This window comes from Microtus ochrogaster, linkage group LG2 (assembly GCF_000317375.1).
Source record: "Microtus ochrogaster isolate Prairie Vole_2 linkage group LG2, MicOch1.0, whole genome shotgun sequence".
Lineage (NCBI taxonomy): Eukaryota > Metazoa > Chordata > Mammalia > Rodentia > Cricetidae > Microtus > Microtus ochrogaster.
In genome coordinates, this window is record NC_022028.1 from 33,335,316 (window position 1) to 33,350,138 (window position 14,823).

At 51.3% G+C, this 14,823-nt stretch overlaps 1 protein-coding gene across 1 annotated transcript in view; it reads right to left on the reverse strand.

Moving 5' to 3' along the window:
- The window catches only part of Cdh23 (cadherin related 23), a 362,011-nt gene that overhangs the window by 196,082 nt on the left and 151,106 nt on the right, over positions 1-14,823 (reverse strand). The window contains exons 8-9 of the mRNA XM_005360071.2: positions 14,538-14,666; positions 7,728-7,806 (exon numbers count right to left, since the gene is read on the reverse strand). Coding sequence (XP_005360128.1) covers positions 7,728-7,806; positions 14,538-14,666 — 208 coding nt within the window. The remainder of the gene's footprint in view (positions 1-7,727; positions 7,807-14,537; positions 14,667-14,823) is intronic.

The following is a 14,823-nucleotide window of genomic DNA, read 5'->3' on the forward strand; positions in this document are numbered from 1 at the left end:
GGTTCTGACAGTAGGAACAATAAGTCACCCTCTTCAAGCAGGGGATAGTCTGACAAAAGAGGGCAGGAACAAAAAGCCAAAGAATACACACAGCCACCCACAGGCACTTCCAAAACTCTAGGCGAGGATTTATAGAGAGCCAACGTCAAGCTATACAGGGAAGGAGGAGGGCATGGGCCCATGAAGTCTGCTGTGTTTTTAAAATATTTTTAAAGATTATTTATTATGTATACAGTGTTCTGACTGCATGTATGACTCCAGGCCAGAAGAGGGCACCAGATCTAATTACAGATGATTGTGAACCACCATGTGGGTGCTGGGAATTGAACTCAGGACCTTTGGCAGAGCAGCCAGTGCACTTAACCTCTGGCCATCTCTCTAGCCCGAAGTCTGTGTTTTTGAGGAGCCCCAAAATGATCTTTTTCTTCTCTTTCTTTCTTTCTTTCTTTCTTTCTTTCTTTCTTTCTTTCTTTCTTTCTTTCTTTTTTTAAAGACCAGGCTTGCCTCGAACTCATAGAGATCCACCTGACTCTGCCATCTGAGTGCTGGGATTAAAGGCGTGTGGCACCCATGCTACTGCTGCTTTAGTAGTCCCGCGTGTTCCAGGCTGACCTGGAGCTCACCATGTAGATGGGATTGACCACGAATTTCTGATCCTCCCTCCTCCACCTCTCATGATGGAACACAATTGCTGGGATCAGCAGCGTGCACCAGCATGCCTGGTTTATCTGGAAAGATCTGGGGGCTTCATGAATACTAGCTAACAGTCACCTGAGCCACATCTTTAGTCCCTTCTCACCAGGCTGAGGGAACTGTTTCTTGTAGGTGCTCACCAACTGGACTGCCATTTTCTTATCTCTGATGCTGTGATAGATAACATTTCTTGAATGCCTACCATGCATCAGGCACACACAATTCATGTTTGGGGACTTTTCCCTGTAGGGACTCCTTTAGCCCTGGCAATCACCCAGCTAACATTCTCATCCCACTGACATTGAGATGGAGGCGCTCCTGCTCAAGGTCATCGGGTATTTGAGTCCAGGCCGACTGTGGGTAGATCTGTGGCTACGGGATCCTCTCTCTCCCCAGAGGTCTGGTCGCACAGTAGGCTCATAATAAATAATGATGACAACCGCGCTGGCAGTCACATAGGGGCAGATGTCTGTCCCTTTGGCTCCCCAGGGAAGTCATGAATCACAGATACACTGGGTAGAAGGTGGCTGACTGGCTGAGCGACTGCAACTCCATCTGGTAGCTTACCCTTCTTGCAAGGCACCCCAGGGGGCCCCCACCTGCAGCCCATTCCCATCTCCTCCACTTCAGCTAAGCTGAGCCCAGGGACTCAAGAACAGCGATGAGGGAGCTGTGGATGACTTGGGGCTTAATATCTTTGTAACCATATTGCAAAAGGGCAGGCCTGAGCGGGAGCCTTACGCTTAATCTTTCTCTTTTATTGCTTTTTCTCTTGTATGATTTAACCTTGCACCAGGTATCAAGCTAGATAAATAAAAACTTTTATTTCAGATTAGCCCCAGCTGGGGGCTTCCTTGAAGGCTGAGCAGTCGTTCAAGGCATCTGATGAGAAGGGAGCTGGGAGCTGGGTTGCCTAGCGGGGCTCTCATCCCAAGTTCAAAGGCTCCTAGGGATATCAGATCGGGGACCTTTTTTGAGGTGGGTGCAGCAAGGCTCTGATTAGTGTCTATAGCCCGAGAAGGGGGAGGCATGCCGGGACGCAGCCTTTCGGGTGTGTCTGTCACCTGTTATGCACTCCTCACGGTACAGTTTCATTCTGAGGGTGTCACCTAGCTAGGCCACACTGCCTTCGCTGATCTGTTCTTTCCTAAACTGGACACAAGAACAATGACACCAGCTCTCCATTCCAAGTTGGTCTCTGGGGCTGAGAATGGGGCCTGGCACATGGTAGCTACTCAGTATACAGCGGTGAGCTAAATGACTGAATCCTAACTTGCAGCTCTCTCTGCACACAGACCATAGACTGACAGGATTGCTTGGTGTCTACGGCAAAAAGATGAAAGTTTTGGAAGCGAGAAACCTTTCGGTTTGAATCCCGAGTATGTGCTTAAGTGGGCTTCATATATTCTTGTGCATTTGAATGTCTTTTTCTCTAGAAGGGCTCTAGCTAGCCACATCCCTGCTGGATAACAGACGATGCCATGGCCAAGGCCAGGTGTCCCCCCCCCCCATGTGCAGAGAGGCAGACAAGAGGGTCAAGGCAGTGTGGATTATAATAGCAAAATCCCAAGTGTGCACAGACGGAATCATATGCAGTAGTGGAGATGAGCAACTGACGTCACGCCAGCAACATGTGAGGATTTGAAATAGAGAGAAAGATGCATGTCTCCAAAGCACAAGACTTTAAAAATGAAGCCGGTGTACACCTTTGATCCCAGCACTTGGGAAGCAGAGGCAGGCAGATCTCTGTGAGTTCGAGGCCAGCCTGGTCTACAAGAGCTAGTTCCAGGACAGGCTCCAAAGCTGCAAAGAAACCCTGTCTCGAAAAACCAAAAAACGAAAAGGGAATAAAGTCCAAAGACGATTACGTCCAAATAGTGTGTGGTACACACAGATATGCCATCTTCCCAAGGCAAGGGGATGAGCAAGAGGTGGATTGGAAGACGTGGACCTGCTGACCCGAAGGAAGGGACGTGGTGGCTGAGAGGATCACACAGGCAGATGTAAGGTTTGAGTAGTGGCCCTCACAGAGCTGGTGGGCTCTCAGGTATCCACGACATCACTAAAGGCAAGAATGAGCTAGACATAGTGTCGCACGCCTTTAATCCCAGCACTCAGGAGGCAGAAGCAGTTAGAATCCTGGGAGTTTGAGGCCAGACTGGTCCACAAAGTGAGTTCCAGGACAGCCACAGCTACATAATAGAGAGACCCTGTCTCAAAAATAAAAAAGGCAAGAATGAAATAAAACAGCCATACATGAACCAGTTTTGACAATGAGCAAAGAATTCTGCTTAAATCAATTCTGAGGTATGCCGAGTTAAAGGAGAGAGAGCCTAAATGACATGGTGGATAGTTTCATAATCCTCCCAAGACACATGAGGCCCTGGAAGTTCATTCAAAGATGAGGACAATAAGCACCAGGAGCCAAAGGAGAGAAACAAGCAAACCACTGTGGGGGTGGGCGGAGAAGATGAGGATCTCCCATCATGCCCCACTGCTGCAGCCACCTCAGCCAGGACTCCCACCCTGAGCTGTCAAATTAAAGGGTCCACGACTTCATTCCTGTCCGGTGGGGCAAATAGACTCAAGAGCCAGCAGTGGGGGTGGTCTGAGGATGTGTCCATAGGATAGCAGGCCACTGTCCCCTAAGGAAGGGACATTCCTGCCTGAGATGAGAGTCATAAAGACCACAGGGTGCAGAAAGGAGGATCTCAGACTGTCCTTGCCATGAAACCTTTGTGAAGTCCCCCTGACTTGTGAGAGTCACAGGAAGGGAGCAAATGGCAGGCTGCCGTTTCCTGGCCAAGGGACTCCTGAGCCCTGTGTAAGGAAAAGGGGGCTCCTGCATACCCAGGTAGCGATAAAGATCGTTTGCCGCAGAGTTGGTACACAGAGCATCACCAGATGGGACTGCTGGCGGAAAGGTGGCCCTGAGAGGGGAGAGGGAAGCAGCCTGTGGACCTCTGGGCTTCACCCGAAGGAATGGAGGACTGCGCAACATGCTGTCATCGTTTTGATACTGGGGAAACAAGGCACTGTGAATGGCGCACAGAGTGCTTAGATGATTCAATTCACCGTTCCCAACCCAGAGGCTATGTCCCTAACTACTGTCAAGAAAGAGAAGCAGGGAATGCTGACAGGCCGAGCCTGGGACAGCACACGCGCATTCCCTGCAGCTGTGGCTAGAGAGACAGACAGCTTCTCCATAGACAACAGCCTGCAGAGAGCAAGGCAAAAAAAAAAAAAAAAATCCCCAGAGGCCCATCATTGCACCACACTCAGCAAGTGATGTCTGCCTGGGTAAATAATGGGGTGCTCTGGTACGGGTGCCAATGTGGGTCAAGGGTAGACACTCACGGATGCAAACAGAGCTGCTAACCTTAAAGCTTTCTGCCTAGGCCTCCAGCAGAGTTCAGTAAGAGAAGTTTGTGCATGTGTGTTTTCCCTTCCTTTACTTGTATTCTCTATTTTCACATTATCACTAGGGCCTGCTCACACTGGTTTAACCTTATTCTGGAGGGGCAGTGAAGCTACCTTGGTGGACTGTTAATGAATATTCAATATTCATGTCTTCCAGTTCTGATCCAGATGACAGACTACCCTGGGAGGCCCTAGTCTGACCAGCTAGCCATGCCCAGGAACCTACTTTTTTTTTTCCTTCATGCCCTCAACCAACATCCCTGTCACCTTTCTCTGATCTGCCTGCCATGTCTCCTCGGCCAAGCCCCCACAGGTCAGCTACACGCTAGGCCTGAAGTCTGGGGCTTCCAGGTACCCAGTGTGCCACCACAAGCCAGAAGCTGGGTGTGTTAGTCAGATTTCCAAGGCAATTCTACTTCTGCGCTTTCTCTTCCTGGAGGGAGGAAAATGCATAGCAGCTTAATCACAAGGGCTTTGATGTGTGCTGCCGGATGGTCTCCCACGACGAGGGCTGCCCCAGCAGGCTGTGGCCAGGGGCCTGACGTAGCTGCTGTTGTATACGTGTGTGGGTTCATAAAGTCAGACTATAAATAACTATTCCCCCATGTGGAGGAACGCACACTTGCATATGCGCATCAATTTTTCCTCCTAAACAATCTATTTTCAAAAAAAAAAAATATCTCATCTGACAGCAAGTCCAGGAAGGAGCCCAGCACCTCGCTGCCCTCAACCATGGTGCCTGGCACGTCCCCTGTGTGACTCTGCAGATGAGGTCGATGTGCTGTAAGTTGACTGGTGAAGGGTTGGAACCGGCATTACTTCTCTCTCTCTCTTTTTATTCTATACTACTCCTTCCTAAGCAGTCTTCTTTTCTCTCTGTTCCCCACCTGCCCTGCTTCACCCCGATGAGTCCCTGGAGACCCTTGATCCTGATTACCTCCCGGATGTGTAACTTCAACACCACACCCGGATGTATGTAATTCACACATAAAGAGTAAGCTACGTTTCACCCTCCTAAGTAGGAAACTTCACGGCCTTGGTACACGATATCGCCTGTGGAGCACACGTGCAGAGCTTCGCATGGTGAAGTCCTCAGTGTCACCTGTCCCCACCCCCAGCTCCTAACTCAGCAGGTTTAAAGTGGGGCTCTGGATTTCACATCTCCAGCAATTTCTTGGGTGATGCTAATGCCGCTGGCCTGGGGACCTCTGTTGTCATAGATACTGAGTGTTCTCCGGAGCCCATGAGCTGGGGTTCAGTGCCTGCTCTGCCACTTAGCAGCTATGGCCCTTGGCCAAGGAAGGCACACGTCTTGTCTTTCCCTGTCTAGAAAAGGATTAATGTCTGTCTCTCCTTCGTTGACTCTTAGGAAGAAGAACTTGTGGTCAGCTAGACCAGTTGGGGTTCTCCTCTCCTCAGTCCTTGGTATGTGTGTGCACGCGCGTACGTGTGTGTGTGTGTGTGTGTGTGTGTGTGTGTGTGTGTGTGTGTGTGCAGAGAACAGATGGGGAAAGAGATATCAACTGCTGTAAGAGATCCAGCCTTTTTCCTTCTGTCTTTAGATTTTGTTTTTCTACCATCTGTTCTTTCCTTGATCCCTTCCTCCCTTCCTCCCTTTTTTCAATTATTTTATTTTTGCAACAGAGCCTCATGTAGCCCAGGCTAGCCTCAACCTCACCCACCTGCTGTGCAGCCAAGGATGACCTCCAATTTTTCTGCTCTTTCTGCCTCCAACGAGTGCTGATATCAGAGGTGTGTACTGCCATGGCCAGTTTTATGTAGCACTGGAAGGCTAAGCAAGCATCCACAGCCCTAGGGTTCTTAACCTCATCTTATAGGTTAACACCATGAAGCCTGCAACAAGTCAAACATCCTTCGGAAATACAACTCTGGCAGAAAGCAAAGCATGTCCTCAAACCCACCAGTTTGGATGCTCGGTCCAGGGCTCTCCATGGGGAAGACAGCATTCCTTGCAGTAGGACTGTCCTGTTAAAGGAGGGATGTGGCTAGGGATGTGGCTAGGCTACTCAGACTTCAGGCTGGGACAGGAGCCCTTAAAGGCCTTTGTAGCCTGGCATGGGGAGGATGATGCCCCTGGTGCCCAGGATGGTAGGCACAGGAAGACATGGGCTCATGCCAAGTCCTCGGTGGGAAAGAACCCTGTCATTCATCAGGCTCAGTGTGGTCAAGAGGGGCTGGGAACAAAGTGATGGTGATGGAGCCATAACTTACCACGAAAGGCCTCTTTGTTCTCGGCAAAACAGAGGGATCATTAGTAGTGGGGAGAACACTTGTGGGTCGATATAAATCCCCTTGCTTGTGGCTGATAAACAGCCCCAAGGGGTCAGGGCCTCAGGTGTGGATGGGTCAACTGCATGCTCCGGATCTGAGCCTGTGTGTACCTGGTTGGGGCAGGTGGGTCTTGACATAAACCCAGAGCCCTTACAACCAACCAGCCCAGGCTGCTGAGGCACCTGAGGTTCAGGTGGCCCCCAGGACCTGAGAACGACAATCATTGTATGAGTATACATCAGGGTCTACTCTGGGCTGGTTCCTGTCCTGGGTACCAGAATGGGGACATGGTAGAAAGCATCAGAGGGATTCAGGGATGCAAGTACCAATTCCTATAGATGCTTAACCCAGACTGGCTGCATCTGCTCTCCTTTGGGGCTCACCACAGGAGCAAGTCACATGATCTATAAACCACTTTGACACAAGTACTCTTCCTGTTCCCAATATATGAGTGACAAATAGGACAGGGACCCAACCAACACAGCCAGCTCGGGAGAGCCTCCCTACTCTCTCTGGATCCCCATGTCTTTCTCTCCTTTGAGAAATGCTCTGACCACGTCACTCTCTTTTCTTGGGGTGCAGGCTGGGGTGGCCTGACTTTCTCCTCCTCCTGATCTGTCTGGCTTGCCTGAATTCACCAGGATGACCCTTCAGAGACTGTGCACTGGACAGGGACACTATGAGCCGGTATGCATGGAGTAGGTACGGAGCCAGTGTTTACGAGTGGGGGTAACTTAGCCCCTGGATAGCGCCTCAGAGCTGTCACGGATTGGTCTCTGGGTAAGGCATGCCTGAGCTGGGCATCTTCTCACGCAGAGCCAACAATTAAGCCGGTTGCTATTCTCCACGGCCAAGGGATCTATTGGTTGGGAGGGGGACACGGTGTCTCCCGCCGTGATATCCTTGTGCTACCTGAATGCCTGTCAGCTGGAAGTGTGACTAGAACGTGAAATCAGACAGGAGCAGTTCTATTTGTTCCAAAGTGATGTAAAAATTGCCACCTTTTCACCAAATAAGAACAGAAATCCCAGCGCACGGAAGGAGGTGAGATAAGGGTCACCACATTCCAGGCTCAGAGCCCCAGAAGTCCCGCAGCTTCAGACCTTGGACGGTAGCACACATTCTTCTTCCCAGGGCCCCCAGACAGCACAGCCTTTTAACCCTGTTCCTCCCTTTTAAGTCTGTTCCTTTCCTTCGCAAGGACTGTAACTAGAGACAGGTCTGAAATGCCATTCCATGTAGTCCACGGCTCTTTGAGCCTGAGCCCCCAACAGCAGTGGCTCTCTTGGGATATGTGACAAACACCGCAGACTTGGGCTTACCTGAGACAATCGTGTAGCCAATCCCCCGGGGTCTCCCTTTATCCTGGTCCACAGCAGTGATCACCCGAACAGTAGTGCCCTGGTTGGGGGAGAGAAGGGACTTGAGTTCAGTCGCCTGCAGTCCAGACTGCTATCTTTCTTTGTGGGTGTCCTAGCGTTCTTCCTTTCCCTTCCCACGCCAACTCCCAACTACAGAGCTTACCCAGGAAGTGGGTACCACGTGACATCACTCCTGACTCCAGGGACTTTGCCTTCAGCCCCCATTCCCTCACAACATTGATGGTCAAGGGACTCGGAGCTGAGGGAGTCAGGAAAGGGAGTATGGACTTTCTCCTCCCAGAGCAAAGGGTCAAGGACAGGCAATAGACAGACAGTTGCTGTACACATCTGGGGGCAATGAGGTGGACAGATGCACAGGAAAGAGTGGGTATCCACCTAGTCCACCTAGAGGAGCCTGGAAAGGGTTGTCCAGATGGCAGCCTTTAGGATGGATCTCGAGGAATTAGCAGGAGTTCTTTGAGGAAAGAAGAAGAAAGGGAAAACACCCCAGGGAGAAGGTATAAGACAGGCCAGGGCTTGGCTGTGTGTACTTCTAGGAAGGGATGCTGTTAAGTAACCGTTCACTGATGGCAGTTCATTGAATGAACAAGCAAATGTACGCAACAAAGAAATTGACATCATCATCACCATGGCCACCACTTGCTGAGCTGTCCTTTGCCAGGAGCAATTGCCATCCCCCTCTCCAGGCTCCCTCACACCACTGTGTAGGTCGGCTGTCCCTGTCCACCCTGTACCTGAGGGTTATGTCCTAGAAGGTTTCCCTGGGTGATGGACAGTTTTGGGGGGTGGAAGTATCCTCCCAGTACTCCCAAGTCTAAAAGGGGCTCTTGTGGCCTTGTCTGTATCTCACTCGCTCACCTTCACCTCCACTCACCCTGAGGGGCAAGCGCGTCCCTCCCAGTCCTCCCAGGCTAGCTGTGAAGACACAGAAGGAGCCGCAGCCTCCTCCCCCAGACAGCACTGCTCTTCCCAAATGCCTTTCCAGCCTCCCTTAGCCTAGAGTGCAGAAGATGGAATGCCTCCAAGCTCCCTGAGGGAATGTGGGACTATCTCAGGATGTGTGCAGAGGCCAGGCCATATGGCAAGCAGGCCCAGCCCCTTCTTTGTCCTCTCACCCAGGGAGCAAGAGTTCTGGTTGGATCCTCTGGACCTGTTAAGGAGTTGAATAGGCTATGAGAAGAACCAAGTGGCCACACTGAAAAGCACACCTTCCTAGGCACAGAGGGTTGCTTTAAATGCTGGCCCAATGAACTCAGGTGCCCCAGCCGCCCAATGTTCTAAAACCTGGCTCTTTTCCGCAGCTGAAGAAACAGAGGCAGAAAGCCGAGAGACTCCTGGAGATCCCAGAGCAGGGAGTGAGTGAACGGGAAGCCAGCCTCATATTTAAACGCTCTGGCTCTAATGTTCCTGTCCACCAGGTACAGAGGCAGCTGCAGGGTTCTGCTATAATAATGCTAATGTCATTTCAGAATGTCACTGCTCTGTGTCAGGAACTATTCTGAGCACTGGCTCCTGTGGAATTTGGAAATGCCTACATGCCAGCCATCCCTGGAGATGCCATGTGTTCTGGATTGACCAGGGGCCAAGGGTAGACTGATCACTTCGCCCTCCCAAGCTTCCTCTCATGGAGCCTGGAGGGCCCCTGAATCATGGCTACATGGAGGCCACAGGGAAGCCCAACTCTATACTTGTGGGACCTACACAGCTTCCCCCATCATCCCACTGAAGGCTCTTTAGGGGGACCTGCCCACCTAGGGGCTCACTATTCATCAGGGGAGGTCTGGTCTGTCCCCAGAGGTGGCCCTAAGGGAATACAGCTATCCTGAAGCTTCAACTTCCTGAACTGGCTTTCTAGACATGGGACTTACCTGCCAGGGCAACTAAGCTCAGAGGTCACTAGAGCTCCAGGGCAGAGTTACTAAACAATACACTTAAGGGACAGGTAGATGCCTTGCCCTATCCCAGGTAGGTTGGGCTGGGTTCAAGGGGACAGAGTAAGGCAGCTTTGCTGGTCTTTTCAGAGACGTCTGTGACCCAAAAGCCCCTCGGTCCTCAGAGCCCCGTAGGTGCCATCCGCATGGGAATTCAGACCTGGGATGGCAATCAGGGGGTGGGTGGGGGAACACAGCAGAACTGGCTCTTTGGGACATGAGGAAGAGGGGTCCCTCTCCTAGACAAAGTTGAACCCAAGCCTCTGTCGAGCAAGCTCTGCCAGGCTCTCAATCAGGTTCGGGGTTTCATCTCTTTTTGGGTAAATAAATCCACTTTTAATAAAACTCTGAGCTTTTAATACAAGTGCAGACAGAAGGCCTGGAAACGTTATGAGAAGGAATTAACAAGGAGGTATGGGGGCTCTAGGGAGCCCACGGCTCTTGTTTCAGAGTCTCAGTGATTATATTTTCAATATACTGCAACTTATTTCCAAAGACGAGGACTGGGGAGGAAGTAGTGTGCCAGCAAGAAGCTGGGCCTCCCAAGGATGAGTCCATGCCTACAGCTTGTGGCTCTGTGGGAGGCGAAGTCCCTGGGGGCACCACCAGGAGGGTGAGTGGAAGCTCCTGCTCCAGCCAGAGGGCTGAAGAAAGGCCCCTGCTGAGTGATTCTTCCCTTCCCCAGGCACTCAGGTAGTGGGGAGGAGAAGGTGACCTTCTGGGAAGCAAGGCAACAGGTGACAGGCTTGCTAGGTCCTGCCTCCTTGTGACAAGAAGAGAAGCCAGGGTGGTTAAAGGTTTGAGTCCTGTAACTTTAGATACCCTACGTCTTGGTTTTCCATCTATAAAATGGGTATAAGAGGCTCCACTGTCCGGCAACGGATCTGTATATTCACACATATGAGTGTGTGTGTGCACACACACACAACAGAGAGAGAGAGAGAGAGAGAGAGAGAGAGAGAGAGAGAGAGAGAGAGAGAGGAAATATAAGTGACACTATATATTTGGCCCTAGAGAGCTGCTGTGAATACCTAATGCAACCCTGGGTGCCTTGCCTGGGACTATGCATGCATTTGCAAACAATGCCAGCAAGTTTGGACCTGCGACATTGCACACAGTAAGTTCTATTCTCTAGCTAAGGAGTTTTCTCTACATCTGAACAGCTGGTACCCCATGAGGAAGAGCCAGTGAAGTGAGCATCTCCTGGGTACCAACCATGTGCCAGGCAGGATGGGTATGCGGAGATTCTCCTGACCCCTCCCCCGCAGAGGAAGCCATATTCCTGTAGCTTTTAGGAATTTGCTTAAGCTCACCAGGCATTATGGGTAGGCAGAGTGTCGGTAACTGGGAAAAGGAAGGTTAAACTTGGAACAAGACGCCCGCTCTAGCAGAGATTGGAGGACCAGGACTCTGACTGGTGGGCAGGAAGTGGGGCATGAGCTGGGACTTCACTAGAAGGAACCAGGTACCTACCCAGTGGCCTGTCACCAGGAAAGTGGCTGCAGTGGGAACCAGACTGGACCAGTGCTGGGTCTCAGAGACCACTACCAATCTCATTCTCTGCAAGCTTAGCAGGGATACCCCAGCCCCCATTTCTCTGCCGCGATTAAGGACTCAAAAGGTGACATGCAGTTTGCTTTGGAGGTGTGGGGAGGGGAGTTAACTGGGGTGGGGGCTGGCTGGTGGGGACAGCTGGGGACTTCCGACGAGAGCTGCCACAGCAGATTCTGAGGCAGAAAATCCTATTTCTCAGTCCTTAATTCTAGTCAATTCCAGTCAAAGGGCTGATAGGCATCGCCGGCAGTAATTTGTGCAGTCTATCCGCTCTTTTCACCTTCCGTCGGCCCCTCACTGACGGGCAGGCCGACATGCTGCCGTTCGAGTGAGGAAATTAAAATTTGATGCAATAATCCCAAATAAGAAGGATTTTATTAGGTAATATATACACTTTAGATGAAGCTTGCTAGCCCGATACACTGATAGAGGGAGGCATACATGCTGGGAACCACAGATAAAGAGGGGGAGCCGGGAGGGTGGGGCGGGGTCTTGACATGGCCCCAGGAAGCAGCAGAGATAGCGCTGGGCATGAGGGATGCCTGGGTTCTCCAGTCTGGGATATTGAACAGGCCATGCTGCATCCCAACCCTGGCCCAGTGAAGGAATTGAGTGAATTGAAATCAACCCATCACACTAAAGGGACACGGAGATCCAGATCGAGGCTTGGGAACTGATTAGCAGCCTGGAGACATAGGGCCTGGAGCATGTGGGAACTGGCTTGGAGGAGAAAGGCTCTAGGGGATGGGAAAGCTGGGATTCCTCTTCCAGGGAAGAACTAAGAGAAGCAGATCCATGCAAATGCTATGGAGCTGGTCAATGCCCAGAGAGGCTGGAACCCAGCTCACTGCTTGGTCTGTCTTCTTCTACTGAGCCACAACCCTTGTGAAAGGTACTTATCATGCCCTCACAGTGTGGGTGTGTTTGCTCCCCAAAACTGGCAGACAACGGGCAACACAACCACAAAAAGAAATGTTAAGATCTCTGAGATAAAGAAGACAATCACATGACAAGCGGCAGAGGGGCCTGAGGACAGTGGGTATGAAGGAAGACACACATCTGGTCTGCTCCACGGGATCCTCTAGAAAAGAAGGGCATAGCTTACTTAGCCCAGGACCTGACACACAGGACACCTAATAAATACCTGGGAGATGGATCTGAGGCTGAAGGAGTGAGTGAGTGCACGCAGGGGCAGAGGAAAACTCTGATATCCAACATAGATGCCTGTGTAAGCTATGAAGGCATTGCCACGGGGACTCAGAAGATGCTTGGGTCAAAGACACAGTCTTATAACTATCTCACGAAGCAAGGGTTAAATACCTCGTCTCAGGCTAATGGACACAAGGAATCATCAGCCACCCCAGTTTGATGTCTGTGAGAATGGGTTCTTTTAGGAACTCCCTGCCCTGCCCCATTTCCCGGGGTCTATGTAGACAGCAGTGTGGCTTCGCAGGGTTCCTCTGGGGACACAGCCAATGTGGTGCCAGCACGCACCAATCAAGTTGGCTTTAAGCGCCTTCCCCACACCCTCTCCTGGACACAGGGTATGTGGGAGACCCAAGAGTATCCCGAGCCCATGTTCCAGAGACAGGATCTGGATCGCTCAGCCTATGCTCCTATACGAACATTACAGGAGAGATGGGATTGACCGGTAAATTATGTAGCTTAGGAGTCAGTTGGATTGCAGTGGGGAGGGGTGTCTAACTCTGAGACGAGTGAGAGACAAGCCAGGGAGAGGGGAGCTGGGAACTGAAGGTCAGGGGGTCTCTGTGTTGGTAATGAGAGCAAGTAAAAGGGTGAGCTGAGTGGCAGGACAAGAGGGCTGAGATGACCAGAGCCTGAGTTCGTTCGTTCGTTCATTCATTCATTCATTCATTCATTCCATAGATGTTTCTCAAATCCCAGTACACCACATCCATCAAAGACCACCTCTGCTGGACCTTGATACCAGGCAAGCATGGCAGCAGATGCTCTCAAGCTCTGAACACTCAGATTGAGAAGCCCAGGGCTAGAGACAGGTGGCAGGCCTTGTCTGAAGATGGCAGTCAGGTCTGGCCTAAGGCTGAGATGCAGGACTAGCAATGCTGGCTTTGGTAGCGGAAAGGAAGGAGAAGTCCCTGGATACGGGTGGACTGAGCATATGCAGCCTGGACTTCAGAAGATGGCGCCCTGATCTACCTAGAGGCCGAGAACGGGAGTAGGGAGCCTAAGATGACACCATCTGTTCTCCAAGCAGCTCCAGATACCCATGGCAGCAAGAGGATAAGCATCTTGCTGGCAACTCTTCATTCCTATCTGGCCCCCAAAGCAAGTGACCAAACGCCAGCTCCACACCTTTGATGCCAAGGATGCCTGTAGGTAGAACAACCATAGCACCCAAACAGGGCCAGCTACCCTGGCTGCACTGACTTAGGAACTCTGTTCATACCTACCCCTCCCCATGTTTGGGGCTTTGAGTAGTGCAGGGGGCAGGGTAAGGCTCTGAGTATCTCCAGTCTCCAGGGGTCCCCTCACTTTCCCTTTGAGCTAAGCCCTTCCTTTCCTTTTACAAACACTCCCTCAAGATGCATGTTGAAGCGTCTGTCTGGGGATGCACCTCGCTGTCCTTCATCAGCCAACAGCAAGCATTTCCCTCCAGTCTGCAGAAGAATGAAGTGGCTACCACAGCAGTGACAATCACCCATATTTTAGCCAGGACCCCAGCCAGGCCCCTGTGGAGTGTACCATGGCCTATTTGTGTACTGAGACCTTCACTGGATCAGGGACAGCTGTTTAGTCCCAGAGGAACAAAAGGATAGGCCTGTGACATAAATACAAAGTCTGACAGCACCCCTGAAACCTGACCTTGAGAGTACCCAAAGGAGGAGACATTATGAAGGGCAGATGGCTCCATGAACTCTAAAGAATATATCGGGCTCGAGAGAGGAGCCTCACAATAGAAGGAAGCTGTGTCATTGTGTGTGGTGCTCATGGCCAAGGGGTGCAGCAGGTCAGTGGAGAACATGACCAAGCAACAAGGAGGTATGGCTGAGCCCAGATCCACATCCACCCCCAGCACAGGCCGGATCATGCTCATGGGTATCACTGCTCATGAATCAGTTCCCCTATGGTCAGTCACACGTAGCTCTCTGTCCCACGGTACCTTTCAGGGAGCATCAAAGAGATGGAAGATAGTGTAATGTATAAAGTGCCTGGGGTCTCCACTGTCCCTCACAGGGACTAGAGGCAGGGAAAGGACAGCACTGGGGCTGCGGGCAGGGCTTACCGGAGGAGAATGCTCGTAGATGTTGGTGCTGTAGGGCAGGTTGATGAAGATGGGGTCCATGTCCTGCACATCCGTGATGATGATGGCCAGGTTGGCTAATGTAGACAGGGGTCTGGTCTTGTCTTGATCCTTGGAAGACACAGAGAGAAAGAGAGCGAAAGGACACAGTGTTGGGTTAGAAGGGCACTGTGAACACACATGCACACATGCATAGGGTGTTGGTGTGTGACCCCTGTATTTACAAATACACACATGAACTCTATACTCCTACAGGGAGTCTCAAAAG